At 39.9% G+C, this 14,894-nt stretch overlaps 1 protein-coding gene across 2 annotated transcripts in view; it reads left to right on the top strand.

Annotated features, from left to right (window-relative positions):
* ARHGAP10 (Rho GTPase activating protein 10) overlaps positions 1 to 14,894 on the top strand; it is a 154,544-nt gene that overhangs the window by 44,631 nt on the left and 95,019 nt on the right. For both annotated transcript variants that reach the window (XM_086464762.1, XM_086464761.1), the window contains exon 4: positions 14,246 to 14,317. In XM_086464762.1, the coding sequence (XP_086320888.1) occupies positions 14,246 to 14,317 (72 nt within the window). The remainder of the gene's footprint in view (positions 1 to 14,245; positions 14,318 to 14,894) is intronic.

Here is a 14,894-nt window from a genome sequence, read left to right as displayed (position 1 = left end):
TAGCAGACTTACAAACCTTTTCTTTGTCGGTGCGTTTTCTGGTGGAGCATTGCATCTGCAAACATTTAGTTGCTCTGCTCTGTAGAAGGGAGTGTTCTTTGTTCACGTGCCTGCGGTTGCTTAGCGTTTTAGTGTCATACTGGCCAGGTTGGCTGCATGTAGACTGTGGGCTGAGAGCTTCACAATACACCTTGCTGTTTTGATTTCCTAAGTTGTCCAGAAGATGGGAGGTTTCTTTCTGGATGGTACCATGGTTCTCCTCTGCAGTTGCATGCCTCACTTTCGTTTTGGGGCAGATGATGCATACACAATTTACTTTCTTGTGAGTGTGCTCAGACCTTGCATCTAGGAAATGCTCTGAGATCTGCCTAGATAGAAATTATGTTCCTCAGTATTTGCCATGTGATTATATCTTTATCTTCCTGGAAGTCAGTGACGGCTTGGCATTGCTGAGAGGAAACTGAGACTAATCTGTGTTCTGTGCTCCTCTCTGCTAGAAGCTGTGCCTGTAGTGTAGGAGCATGTAGATGAGTAACAAAAGAACTTGTGAACAATTTTTGTTTTTTTAATGTTTCTCTCTCTGGCAGTCCTGAGCCTGGTAATAGTAATGGTTCCTTGAGTGTGCCGTGTTACCTGATATATGGTTCTGATCGGGAACCACATTTGAGTCAGAATTAGGGTCAGTGTGGTTTCTTGCACATTCCTGAGGAATACTGTCTTTACATAGTAGAGACAGTTTTTCAGTATCTTGAGTTGTTTTGCCAAGTTGTAAGGATTTGCTCAAGTATGTTTGAATGCTGCTTTTGTTTTTTATGATTCTGAAGTATAGTCTGTACTCTGCTTTTTCCTACCATCCATAGCTGTGTTTTATTTTAATGAATTTGCATACATCCTATTAATCTTTAGGAAGTTTTACAACGAAAAATACTTGATAGCCTGTCATGTTATTTTCCACACTATTTTGATAGCAGGTTTTTGAGAGATGTCAGCTTCAGGACTTCAGAATTATGTGACATGTTTCAGTGACGGTATCAATACATCTTCAAAAGTGATAGATTACCAACACAGCAGGCTGTGCAGAATCCAGTGCTGTCTGTCTGTGTAGTAGACCACTTTGCTTTTCAGATTGAATGCCACAAAACAGTATTACTTTTTTTTTTTCTTTTTTTTGGTATTTGTACTTACACAGAAAGCATTATCACACTAAAAGCTAGTTATGTCAGTTTCTTGATAAGAAAAGGATGAAACGCAGTATTTGTTAGAACAGTGACAGTTTGGTGAAAAACTGGTGAGTATAAAGTATTGTTGGGAAATATTTAATTCCAAATAGAGGCAGAATATATTCTGAGTTATCATATGCGTAGCCCTTTCATTGCATCTGTAGTCTAGCAAATGTTATGTATCATTTCTAGAGTGAGTTAATATAACGGTGGCCATAGGTCTCTGAGAAAATTATTGTGAGATGTCTGGTAAAGATCATTTTCAGTGGCAGCTGCTGCTCTGACTTTTTTTTTCTTTGTTTTTTTTTTTTTGTTTTTGACTTCTCTGTGGAGATTTTAACAGTGGCATGAGCTCTAGGGATACGCACATGGAGAATATTAGGGCATGTTGCACTCACAGATGTTTGGAAGCAGGTCAAGGATCCAAAGACTTTCCATTAAGATGCAAAGTATATAGCAGGATTTTTTTCGAAAGCATTCAGTCTTTAAGAATGCTCTTTATTGACTGTTTTTCTCCTTAACATTTTGAATATGACCAGAAGGTTTCTGGCTTCTCGCTTCAGTTTCAGTACAGAATTGCAGATAAATTTCAGTCACATAAAGTAAAATTAAAGAATTCAATGAATAATTATAAAACTAAAGGCATTTCAGATACTGCTGTGCATTTTAATTTTTAGATATTTGAGAATAGCGTTATTTTTTTCACAACTATATTGTAAATGAAACAGATTTGTGCTTAAAATACATTCTAAACTGAAGTTGAATATACTTATCACCCACATGTCTCGTGGTTTTCTGAAAGTATTGGTTGTGGTGAATCTGGAGTCCATAAAACTTTCTAGTGTTTACCATAAATTTACTTGTTTGGTTATCATTTGTCTGGTGAATATTTATTTGGTGGATATTTAATAATTTCATTCAGATACTGGAGTCTTGCAGTTCATGATTTTACCATTTCTCCCATCTACTTCAAAGGCTGCTGAAATTATATCCCAACTGTCAAAAGATTGTTACTTGTGAAAAGAGAGTTGGCATTAATCCAAACATTTCACTGAAATTATTATGGACTGGCAAATACAAAACCAAATTACATTTTTCCCATAGCATTGTAGCTTGTTGATATTCCCCAGGGCAGATAGGAAATAGGTCACTTTGTTCCTGAGAATATTCTGGAAATTATTTTTACTTGTTAAGGATGAATGGAGTCGTAGGACTTACGTTCTGCTCCTCTGACATCTTGAAAGTGCAGGGATGAAAGGGAACTTCACAAGGCTAGTAGGAGAAGGTTGGGGACGAACAAGCACTGACATGGCGATGCTAAGATGCTCTGTAGTCCTACCTAGTCATTCTCCTTCTTGCCAGGGGGAGCACCAAAGCTCCCTCCCAGCCCCAGTTCTCCTGACAGCAGAAGCAGATTTGATTCTTGTGATGGACTTGGAACACCAGGCTTCACTGGCTGCCCTTATTTAAGCTGCAGTGATGAGCGGCACAGGGCTACCTGGTAGGTGGTGATCACTTGTGGTTGTTCCTCCTCCTTCACCTTCATTTTTACCACCTTCATACTTCCCTTCCTCCATCCCAGTCTTCTCCCAAATGACCAGCCTACCCCTAATTAGTTTTCCTTGTTGATTCCAGTCTTGCTAAATCATAACCAAATTTGATAGCGGTTGTACTGTTTCCCTCGGTAATTTCAGCAGTACTTGGCACTTCTAGTGGGGTCATCCTGGCCATGCTTCCCCTCCCTGGAGGTCCACTGTCTTGCCCTTTAGCTGCTTCTAGGGTTCATTTGTTTCTCAAATAACTTTCTCACATAACCACGCTGGAAGACCAGTCAGCCCTTACGGCTCTGTCTGTAACTTTCGTCAGCATCTCTCACAGTTATGGGCCATGTCCAGCAATGTCTCGGGTCCTGTCTAGGAGTGTCTTACTTCCATGCCAGCACATGAGTTGGCTGCATTTGCCTGCAGCCCTGCTAGAGGTGCAACTTGTGGCAGGGTGATTTATTCCTAGATGATCCCTGATGAGTGCTGGTCTAACCTATTCTTTTAAAAAGTTCCAGGGACAGCAATTTCTCTAATTTTACTCTGATGTTTATTCTTCTGCTTTTTTAACTGATATCCATTCTAATTAGTCTCTTTTACTGCAAGTTAAGCTGGGAACTCTTTGGGAGATATTCTGCAGTAGTCATGGAGTAAAACTCATAACTTTTACTTCATAGTAGTATTTTCACTGTTAGCCTTTCAAAGGGGTGTTTTACATCTGTATTTTTCCTTCAATTTAATTACACTGAGTTTAGACCATCTCTCTTTTATGTCAAAATTGTTTTCAATCATACTTTCTGAAAGCATTGACGTTTTCTCTTTCTTTCTCACTCCATATGTATATTAGCGGGGTGGAGTTAGTGGTAGATCACTCCATAAATTGCTATGAAAACTGGATCATGCAGGAAACTTGCTGTAGTTTCCTGTATGATGCTTGAAATGTCCTCTTAGCTAACAGGTATTTTTCAGGGTAGTTTTGAGACCAGGATGTTGTTTTCTCATTCTTCCTATTTATGTGTTAAGACTAGGCCTTCACTTGTGCTTTTGAGAATGTCATGTGGGTTGGCATCAAAGACTTCATTGAGGAGATCAGCTACTGTGCTGATCTCAAAAAGGAAACTTAGATATTGCTCTTAACAAATTCAAAGTAGCTTTTAACCTTCTATAGTGTGTTCCAGGACTTTTGAGTATCAGAGTTGCTGTGCCTGGTCTGTAACTTCCTCAGTTGCTGCTTTCTCCTCCTCTTCTCACTTTTTAAGTTGTGTCTATGTTTGCTTTTCTAACATCCTCTGGGACCTTGCTGCCTCCACCTTTAGTTTGCTTTGCTGAGTTCCTAAACTACTCTAAAGCAAAGCCCCTTCGGACTGGAATGCAATTAATTCTTCAGTTGTGTAATGTAGGAATACATCTAATTGTTCTTAAGAAATCCTTACTGTCCTTAACATCCATTTTTTTCCTTGCTTTGTTAGATGGTTTGCTGTAATTAACTGAGATTTTCCTTTGTAAAGATTATTAAAATCTGCTGTTGTCTTAGTCAATTGTTGGTTTGGTTTAACTCTCTTTCCAGTTAAATAATGGTTTTATAGCTTCCTTCCTCTGTATTCTGAAATACATATGAAGAACGTCTTTTTTTTTACCTCTTGCCAAACAAAATGTGTTTTTGCCCTAGTCTTTCTAACCTTGTCCCTAAGTACTTGTGTGTTTCCTTTTTACTCTACCACGTTTCTCTTTGTATAGGATTTCTGACACAGTTATATTCACCTTGCTATGTTTCCTGTCATTTCCCAAGGCAATATAAACTTGCTGTTTTGCTTTGATATAGTCTCTTGTGTTTCCTGCTGCATTTTTGGCCCATTTCTATTCCTTCAGATATCTTTGGAGAAAAGATGTTACATAGTTATTTTTTGAACTTTTTTTTTTTTTTTCTTTTTGCAGAAAGAAAGACTATTGTTCTTAAGCCATAGGTATCTTTGCAATCCTGGCCTCTCAAGAATCCCCTTGTCCTGTCACTGGGCACCACTGACAAGAGCCTGGCCCCACCCTCTTGACAGCCATCCGTTAGATATTTATAAGCATTGATAAGGTCCCCTCTCAGCCTTCTCTTCTCCAGACTAAAGAGCCCCAGGTCTCTCAGCCTTTCCTCATATGAGAGATGCTCCAGTCCCCTGATCATCTTAGTAGCCCTCTGCTGGACTCTCTCCAGTAGCTCCCTGTACCTCTGGAACTGGGGGGCCCAGAACTGGACACAGTACTCCAAATGTGGCCTCACCAGGGCAGAGTAGAGGGGGAGGAGAACCTCCCTCGACCTGCTGGTCACCCTCTTCTTAATGCACCCCAGGATAGCACTGGCCGCCTTGGCCACAAGGGCACATTGCTGGCTTGTGGTCAACTTGCTGTCTGCCAGAACTCCCAGGTCCTTCTCTGTAGAGCTGCTCTCCAGCAGGTCGACCCCTAACTGGTCCTGGTACATGGGGTTATTCTTCCCCAGGTGCAGGACCCTACACTTGGTCTTATTGAACTTCATCAGGTTCCTCTCCACCCAGCTCTCTAGTCTGTCCGCATCTTGCTGAATGGTAGCACAGCCTTCTGGTGTATCAGCCACTCCTCCCAGTTTTGTGTCATCAACAAACTTGCTGAGGGTGCACTCTGTCCCTTCATCCAGGTCATTGATGAATATGCTGAACAAGACTGTACCCAGTACTGACCCCTGGGGAACACTGATAGTCACAGGCCTCCAGCTGGACTCAGCAGCACTGATCACAACCCTCTGAGCTCTGTCCTTCAGCCACTTCTCAGTCCACCTCACTGCCCACTCGTCTATCCCACACTTCCTAAGCTCACCTATGAGGATGTGGTGGGAAGACAGTGTCAAAAGCCTTGCTGAACTCGAGGTAGACAACATCCACTGCTCTCTCCTCATCTACCCAGTCAATCATGCCATCATAGGTTGTCAGAATCAAATTCAAAATAGCATCTCTCTGAAAAGCAGAATTATTCCCAGAATTTATTTGGAACATGAGAATCTGTTTCTCTATGGAATTTTAAAGAAATATCTCAGTGAAGTCACTATTTTATTATTTCCTTTTCTTCCTCTTTAAAAAAAAAAAAAAAAAAAGATGGGGCCGGGAAGGTTTCCCCGTTGTGATTTCCTACATTAAAAAAGGTTGTTAGGGTTCAGAGGGATATACTGAAAAAGTTAAAGGTAGAATTTAAATAATCTGTGCAAATATGTACATATCCTTATTTATACTTACTTATACTTACCTCTTATGATGAAGTACTTAAGTGCATGAGTATCTCTTTCACAGGTTAGGTGCTCACTTACACGTAGTGTTCATAATAGTTTACTATTACCTTTTGTTCAATGACTCTGTATTTAGTTTACACTAGTTTGCCCTGCTGTGAGGATGGTGATATTAATTTTTCTGAGCTTTTCTTTGGTCCCCTGCTCATGGGTATTTAAGGATTCATAAATCGTAATCCATCTTTGCAGCAATCTGAAGAAGTCTGTGTGAGGGAGCAATCAGTTTACTCACTGATTTAAGGTAAAAAAATATCCAATAGTTTCGGATGTAAGACACATTCAAGATCAGCTCAATAAGAGTTCCAGGCATTATACAGTAGTCCCTATGTTCATATCCTTTTAGGTCTGCTGACAGTGCAGACTACCAAATATATCTGCCAAGACAGTGGAAAAAATGTAATTGGTGACCACTTCTGCAAAATTAAGCATGTTGAACATCTCAGATGCAGAGAGAGAGGCACAGATAAAACAGAATTTGTCAGGACAGCATTTGACTACCTTAATCACAGGACCTAGATCCATTTTTTCCTTGTCCAAATTGTCCGGTTTAATAAAACATTTTGCAGTTATAGAAACAAGCAGAACAATTGCTGCCATACCTCACTGCCCAGCCTTCACCTTTCCTCTGCGTGATGTGAGGCCATATGGCAATCATATGATTATTAGAACATGGAACACGAGTGCAGAACTATAACTACTTCAGGCACATCTCTGTTTTGGTGATTCCTGAGATTGAATGATTTATTTATTTGTTTCTTTTTGAATGTTATATACAGTCTTCTGAAATTGTTTGTGAGTTACATATGAACTTGTGCACATCAGTCTATAAAGTAAAGATGAAACTTGTCTATACAACAGGAGAAAAAAAGTACAAAGCTGTTTCTGGGTGCGTTCTTCCCACCTCTGAGTGCATATGGCTGAAAAGCTCTGTTACCACTAGCTTCCTCTTCCAGATAACTTTGTGGTCTCACATGCATCAACATAACTCACTAGAGTATTTTCATTCTGTTATTTCATCAATGGGAAATGTTTGGAATTTGCATTGTAAAACTGTCACCAGTTTGGATTTTGCCGGTTGTTAATAACACCACTGTTTCTTGCGGAGGACAGTGCTGACAATAATTGAGCAGTTCATTCTTGACTGAACACTGAAGCTGTTGTTTGCTGCTGGATTCCTTGCCTTTCAGTGGCATCTTTTTGCTCAGCAATGAGCTTTGCCATGCATGAAGAAAACGAGCATTATGCTATTTCCTTTCCTGAGCAGCCTTTTCACTTTGTCAAGGTCTTTATACAACTGCTGGTTTCAACACGTGAACTGGGAGTTATTTTCTGGTTGTACGAGAACCAGACCGATGTTCTGGTGTGTCACATTGTTCAAGCTCTTGTATATTTGGTTTACTAAGGGAAAGCCTTTCTTTGGAGGAGTTGTTCACAGCTTTCCTCCACTTCAGATGGGGAAAAGCTGATTTGTTGCTGTTTTTGTCTCTCTCTGTTTCTTTTCCTGTTTGTTATGTTTTTGGTTTTTTAGTATTTTTCCCTTTATAGTGGAATGTATTTCGTAAGAATAAACTTACTCAAAAGCCAGGACTATTAAATAGCTTTTAGTGAGTAATATTTACTAAAAGCCACTGTCTTCATTTAATTATCTTTTTTAAAACAAAAGAATTTATTGTTTGTATCATTTGCTTGTGATATCAGTTTAATTTTTGAGGCCAGCGTTTTCATGGCAAGTGAATCAATGTGGATGGTCTTTCAGAGCAGAGTGCAACATAGCAGGTAGGTCATAGGAGGCATTTTTAGCTGGCTGTCCTTTAGATCAGCCATAAACTTCCACTGAACAGGAAATAACCTTTGACTAGAAGGGGTGGACTCAGGAGTCCTGCTATTTTGTTCTCTGTAAGCAAGGCTGCTGCTTTTAAAAGAGGCATACTCCTGTGCTCTACACTTTGTAGCTGTATCGTGGCTTGTGGGGCAGCGGACCAATGGTCTAGGAAAGTCCCCCGGAACAATTTGAGAAAGTTGTCATCCGTCTTGCCAAATGATGGGGATACTTTTCTGGAACACCTAAGAAGGTGATTTGTTTTGTTACAGGTGCCTCTGGGCATCTCGGTTATGTACAAAATAAATTGTGTCCAAGACATATATGTGTCCGCCTGACTCTTGTTACCACATGGCTTCCTCCACAGCAAATAATTCTAGACAAATGGACATCACTTCTCTTTTATAGCTTCTGCACGCATGTAAAGACACACAAGTGCTATGACACCCCCTTAAAAACCCTTTAGTTGGTAGACTCCAGTCCTCCTGAAAACCAAATAACTCACTCATGTTTGTAGTCCCAATGTGTAGCTGAGGATCTTTCGTTATTTAAGATCATAAAGCTACAGGGAAAGCTGTAGAGAAGTGAGAAAAGCCAGGCGGTTTTACAAGAAGAAAACTTGCATTTGAAAACAAACAAATGAGGTTTGGGTGTGGGTTGCGCTGTTGGCAATCATCAGTGCTCCAGTTAAATACAAAACCAGTGCAGAGAAGTGGTTAGAGAGATATGCCACTGTCTGCAGGGCATATTGGCAGGAGAGTTGGCTGTGCAACTGACTGGGAGCATGTTTGTGTAGCTGTAAGAGCAAATCATGTTCTCATGGGAAAAGAAAGAATAGAGATTAAGGCTTCAGAAGTAACATCTGATGTCCTCAGTAGTGGAATTGTATCTGCAAAGTTACATAATGCAGGGTTTCAGGTATAGATCTTAATACTTCGAGAAATTTCAGTAACAAATTACGATGTGAAGCAGGAAGGCTTTTTGGAGGAAAAAGTAATTTTTATATGTTTCTCTTTCCCCCAACATTAGAGGTATCGGCTTTTTTTATTAGCCTGAATGTTGCAATTTCTTAGGCAAAACAAAGAAAAGCTATGTCCTCTGTAAGCAAAAGTGCAACTGTAGGTAGTAAATTTCTTTATTAGAAAGTAAATGTCTTTATTTAGCAGCAGTGTTAACTACTTTGTTATTGAATCACTGCTAGGTATGTCTTCCTTTCCACATTCTCTGTTGCACTTGATAGGGCAAAACTTCCTTCCCAGATCTAGTTTCATCGACACTTGCTCAGTTTCACGAGCTCTGCCCTACTGACTGGTGGCCTCTCTCTTTGCTTTGTTGAGAGGAGAAACAATCCTGCCCCTGTCTACAAATAAATCTTTCCGGTCAGTGCACTGGGAAACTTAAACCCGTCTTTTCTGTTTGGCATCTAATCTGCATTCCAGTTCCTGGGACGAGAATTGGGAACTCGGCACTCCTGTGTCACTGTGCAGTCTGCAGCAAGGTGTTTGTTTATGGCTTTTTTTTTTTTTATTATTTTCTCAGTAAACCTGTCTTGTACAGGAAAATGCTTGGATTCAGAATGGAGCAGAGTCAGCATGCATATTTATCTCACCACCAGAGCTGTTGACAAGCAATATATAATTTCCAGTTCTTCTAGTAAAGACTGAGTTCTAAGGACATTTTTAGGATGAAAGCTGGGATGCTAGTGCTGCATTTGTCTAACAAGCAGAACCAATTTTGATTAACTTGAGTTGGTCTAGCCTTTTTGGCCACAGGGGCTGGACTAAGCTGGGACAGCTCTTGTGGGTTGATACTCCTTTACAGGCCATGCAAGAAGCCTTTATCCTCTGTAAGACAAGCCTGGTTGTGCCCATAAGGGGAGCGGGAACTTACAGGGGCTGCTCCTGCCCTGCTGCACAAGGGTGGGAAAGTGTGAGGAGCACTGAATGCTGGTGGATGGTGCTGTCTGTTTGGTTACAGTGCATAGGAGGAGGTGTCTGGGGCAGCAGTTTCTCCCTAAATAGCTGTATTCCCACCTTCTTCGAGAAGGGAAAAAGTGACAGGCTAAATGGAGTCAATCTTGTGGACTGGCACTAACTGGTGAGTTACCTGTTGGATCTGGCTGACTTGACTGATGAAGTAGCAAAGGGCTGGAAATGTGCCTGCTAATGGATTTAGTTTGTGCCTTTGGGCCAATTTAGGAAATGATGGTTTAGGCCCCTTAATCTATGATGTTACTTATTTCTTTTGAAGAATATGGACCTGAAAAAGTCAAATTATCACCATTCTTTACCATTTCTCTGGCTGAGCAGGTGTTTTGTAAAGGCATAATAAATGAGAAGGTATACACAAAGCTGAAAGCCTGCTTTAATATTTTGTTGGAAATGTTGTGTACAGTGATCTTCTGAGGTGATGATGGCAATGATGATTTTATTGCTGCTATTGCCAGGTTTGTGTTCAGGTTAATTCTTTGACCTTTCCATAGGTGTAGCAAATAGAATAGGAATAGCATAAGCAGTTTCAGACTGTTTGCGCCTGCACGTGTGCACATTGGGTTAAATATTTCTTAAAGCATTCCTGAGACTTTGACATTCGTAAAGCTGGTTAAGATACTGTTACCTGAGACATGACCTCTTTATATTGATTCACTTACGACTTACGCTTGCCATAGTTCGCCTGCCAGACTTTAAAATTGAGTATATATTCTTTTCAGGTAGGTTTGGATAGATCCGAGCTATAATGAAAAGAAAGGAATTTTTTGTGCCCTTTAAATAGTACATTCCTATCATCATAATCTGCCACGTCTAGAGGAGGAGAGGGATGAAAAATTAATTTAAGAGTCAAGACAAGTTGAAAGAGGAAGGAACATGTAATTTTATATTAATGAATATTTAACTTAAATGCCTAATAAAACTTTTCTTGGAAATTTTACATTTTAGCACGGTCTTAGTTCTTAAGGAAGGTGCAAGTGATAATTGGAAGGTGCAAGACAGATATATTAAAGTGATTCTTAGCTTATTTCCTTATACTGGGAGAATTTTACTTTTTTTTGTCTACTAATCTGTTATCCATGGTTTTAAAAAAAAAAAAAAAAAGAAGAAAAAGAAGTGTTGTTTTGAGTTCTCAAATTAACAGTGACTAGCAGTGTAAATAATGATTTTGTTCTATAAATAAGTACACATCTTTTTGTAGCTTTTCATGAGAAGCACCGGACTCTAAGTATTGGAAAACAGTGTGAATGCCTCCCTATTTAATCTAGTATTATGCATATTTTAATTATGAACTTTGTTTTTATTTTTGCCAATCAGAACTACAGCTCTGTAATTCAGTGTTAAATTTACCAGTCACATCTTGATTGACAGTTTCCATTTATATACATATAAACTCATGTACATGCTCATTTCAGTGAAGAGGAAATATTCCTCTTGTATTTTTATATATGGGCCTGGTATGAAGCCCTGTGAGAATGAGTGAAGATCTACAAAGCCTCACTTCAAGAAATACTGAAGAGCCACATTGTTTAACCCAGACACAGAAAGCAAAGGGGGTGACAAATCATAGATACCTGTATGGCAGGCAAGATATTGCTGGAGAGACATCTGTTAACAAAAGTGTAAGTTGTGCAAAATGTGAAATGTCTTTTTTGGAAGGAGGGGATGCTTGTTTTTCTTTTAATGAAAGAGTTACTGGCATATCATACCACTGGCAGCAGTGGAATCTGTTTGTTGGCAGTTGTTAAAGGAACATCCCATTTTGATTTAAAGATTATTTTCTGCTTCAAACAAATTCCTTTGGTGGTTCCCATGGTTAATGCTGCACAGGAGTGTAGCAGACCAAGTGATTTGCAGCCAGCCCTGCTGGTTTATAAACCACAGTCTTTGCTGTGTGGCTTTTTTTTTTTTTTCCTTTTTCCTCATTTTTTTTCCTTTCAGTTACATCAGGGTGGTTTTCTTTGACTCCGACTTCATGTTCAGCGTGCATTCACTGCCTGTTGATCTTACGTTTCACTTTTTTTGTGTAAAAGCTTAAACAACTATAATAAGCAACTTGTCGTTAGCTATTTAGTTTTGACCTTCTGACCATATAAGTACTCAGTTGCTACTCTTAAATGCTTTTAAATGATTCCACTACCCATGGTGCTCATACCTCCTGGCAGCTAGCATCATCCTCTCTGAGTTTTGCCCTGAGGAGGCCTCACAGCTTTCTCCCTCACTTTGTCAGAATAGAGGAAACTGTCAGAAATAATTTAACCTTCTTAAAGTTTTCTAATATAGGACTACTCTGTGATTTCCGCGAGCAGTTCTGTGATCTGACTTGTGAGAATCCTTGTGATCAGCCAGGAGAGATCCTTCAGTGCTAGGTGCTTCTACTGTATCCCACAAAACTCCTTCTGGTGCTTGATTCATAAATGCTGTTTCCTTTCAGCCCCTAAGAATTTGCGGGAAGTTTTGGGAGCCTGACAAAATTTGAAGAACCTGTGTATCCTAAAAACTGCCCTGGAGACCCTGGTAATTGCTTGAGCAGTTAGGATATATATGCACAGGCTGCCAGGCGGGCTAAATCCGTCCTAGAACCACTGTTTGGCTCCTGTTTGGGGCATTTGACTGCCCTGGCTCTCTTTTGGTGGGAGCGGAGCCAGCCCAGCTCCAGCTGCCAAGAGCATTTCAGGATATCTCTTTGCTGGGCTGGAGAAATGGCAGAAGTTGCTCTGTTATCTTTCCCCCACCCTCCAGCTCAACGCAAGGGTCTCCTGTGTTGTGGTTAGCTGTCGCGGTGCTGCTGTACACTTTTGAAAGATGAAATTCAGGTTTCCTTTTTTTTTTTTTTTGCTCCCACCAAGGGTGCACTGAAGGGTGCTTTTAAGTGTTTTTGACAAAATCAGGAAATGGGTGCAGAAAGAAAAAGTTTAGGCCGCGAGAACAAGTGTTCTGAAGTTAGGAAGTATCTGTTGTATAGATGACTGTGCAACATGCAGTTTGGCCCAGACTTGCCAGCTGTTTGGGTTTCCAGTTAGCTACATAGGTTAGCATGCTGCCGGGGCTGTTCAAAAATCTGGGTTGCTTTGGTTACAGTGAATTGGCAGGATGACTCCCATAGTAATCCCTGCATCGCTCCGGGGGTGGGTGGGAGCAGACAGCGCTGTTCAGATTTGTGTTGTGGCAGATCTCTAATGCATCCCTCTTGTGTTTTACTGTAAGAACTTTTCAGAAGTGTTCCAGAAGGCTGGTTTAAGCCTGCAATGTTTTATCTGAAACTTTTCATATTTGAAGAGGGGAAAAAAGAAAAAAAAAAAGAGAGAAAGCTTTCTGTTGTATTGAAGGTGGGCTTCCAGGGGAGCTTCCAGCTGCCTGGACTCCTGGCAGCTCAGCCCCGTGCCTGTGCTAAGCCCAGTCCTGGGCACAATTTACTCTGTGGGTCTGCCTTAAGACTGAGAAGAGAAGGATCCCACCTGGTCCTCCACAGCTCCAACACTCTTGCCATCTTTTACATGCTACTGTTTCATTCAAGAAGTTCCAACCTTTGCTGAAATTTCACATGTTTTTTAAATTTTAAGTCTTGTTTGCACCAAACCCAACCCTGCTCCATCTCCGGTGAAATTTCATATAAACTAGAAACTATGTTTTCTGGCCAGATCTAATAAGCTACTGTTTTCTGTCTTATAATAGCATATTGCGTCCTTTTTCTTTCTCAGTATTACAGCTGTGAGGCCATTTATCGTAAGTGCACTGGTGGGTGCTCACCCAGTCAACTAAACCTCTTGTTTCTTGACTTTACACCTCTTGATTTTGTAACTTAGGTTAACTTAAAGTTTTCTTAAAGTACTTAAATGTAAATATTTGGAAATTTATATATATATCTCAATGCCTAATGGCTTTAACTGTGTGTTAAAAGATTGTATTATTATTATTTGCTGCTCAGTAGTCTATTCTGCAGTTGTTTGTAGTGTTTCTTGCTGCAGAAATTTTTGTGCTCCCGAATGAAAATTGTTTGTCCTATGCCTCATTCTCGTGTTCAGTCATTGGGACTGTCAACCTGATCTCCTGATCTACAAGACTGGCACAAGCAAAGCAGTTGAATGAAGTTTGGCTGCAGCCTATAAATTTCTGGAATTTCTGTGTTTGTTTTAGATTTAATTTTCCTGACACTAGACTGAAATAAGGGATGGAAATTTTGAAAGCTTAAACTCGGAGATGTGATTTTTTTTTTTTTTTTTTTTTGAATTAGCACTTAAGACTCCTAACTTGCATGCTTTTCCTTTATTTTTACCCCACAGCTTGCTTGCTTTTTTTCTTTTTATTGCTGATGCTAAAGTGACTTGTCAGTCTGGCTACAGAAACCTAACCCATGCTTTTTTTTTCTATAGGCACTCAGTGTTACTGAAACTCTGATCAAACCTTTGGAAAGATTTAGGAAAGAGCAGCTAGGAGCTGTAAAGGTTTGTCCCTCATTGCCTTTCTGATAAGTTTGTTTAATTTCTGTACTTGGATTGCATTGCAGTAATGACATGTATTTGGCAGAGAGATCCTGTTGTTTATATTTCATGTATTCATAGTTGTTTTTTTTTTTTTCTACTTTGAGAACTTGCTTCAGACACAAATGGAAAGTATGTTTCAAGAAGAGAAGAATGTGTTCTTTCCCTTCCTTCTCTCCTCCCTCTCCCTTATCTCTTGTGTCTGGAGTAGGAGCAATCCTACTAACAGCCTGCCCCACTTCCTAATGGTAACCCCATTCTGCTTTGTATTTGCTTGCAGTTGCTCAATTAAAGGCTGAAAAATATTAACTGCCCGAAGGAGCTTGCTCATCCATGTGCTTTTAACAGTATTTTTGCAAGCTGCAAAGTCAAAATTGCCTTTATTCTTTTTTTTTTTGTTTTGAATAAATAACTCATTTTGCCTCTGAGTGGGAAAAAAGTAGGGATGGAGAAGCTAAAGACAAGATCTCATTCAAAGTATTTTTTTTGTAAGCGTTCAGTAATCTTTTTGTTTAAGATTGTCACTTTGTTGTGTATACAC

This window comes from Leptosomus discolor, chromosome 4 (assembly GCF_034619465.1).
Source record: "Leptosomus discolor isolate bLepDis1 chromosome 4, bLepDis1.hap2, whole genome shotgun sequence".
In the NCBI taxonomy this organism is placed as follows: Eukaryota; Metazoa; Chordata; class Aves; order Leptosomiformes; family Leptosomidae; genus Leptosomus; species Leptosomus discolor.
The sequence above is the reverse complement of the archived record's forward strand: the minus strand, read 5'-3'. Positions and strand labels throughout refer to the sequence as shown.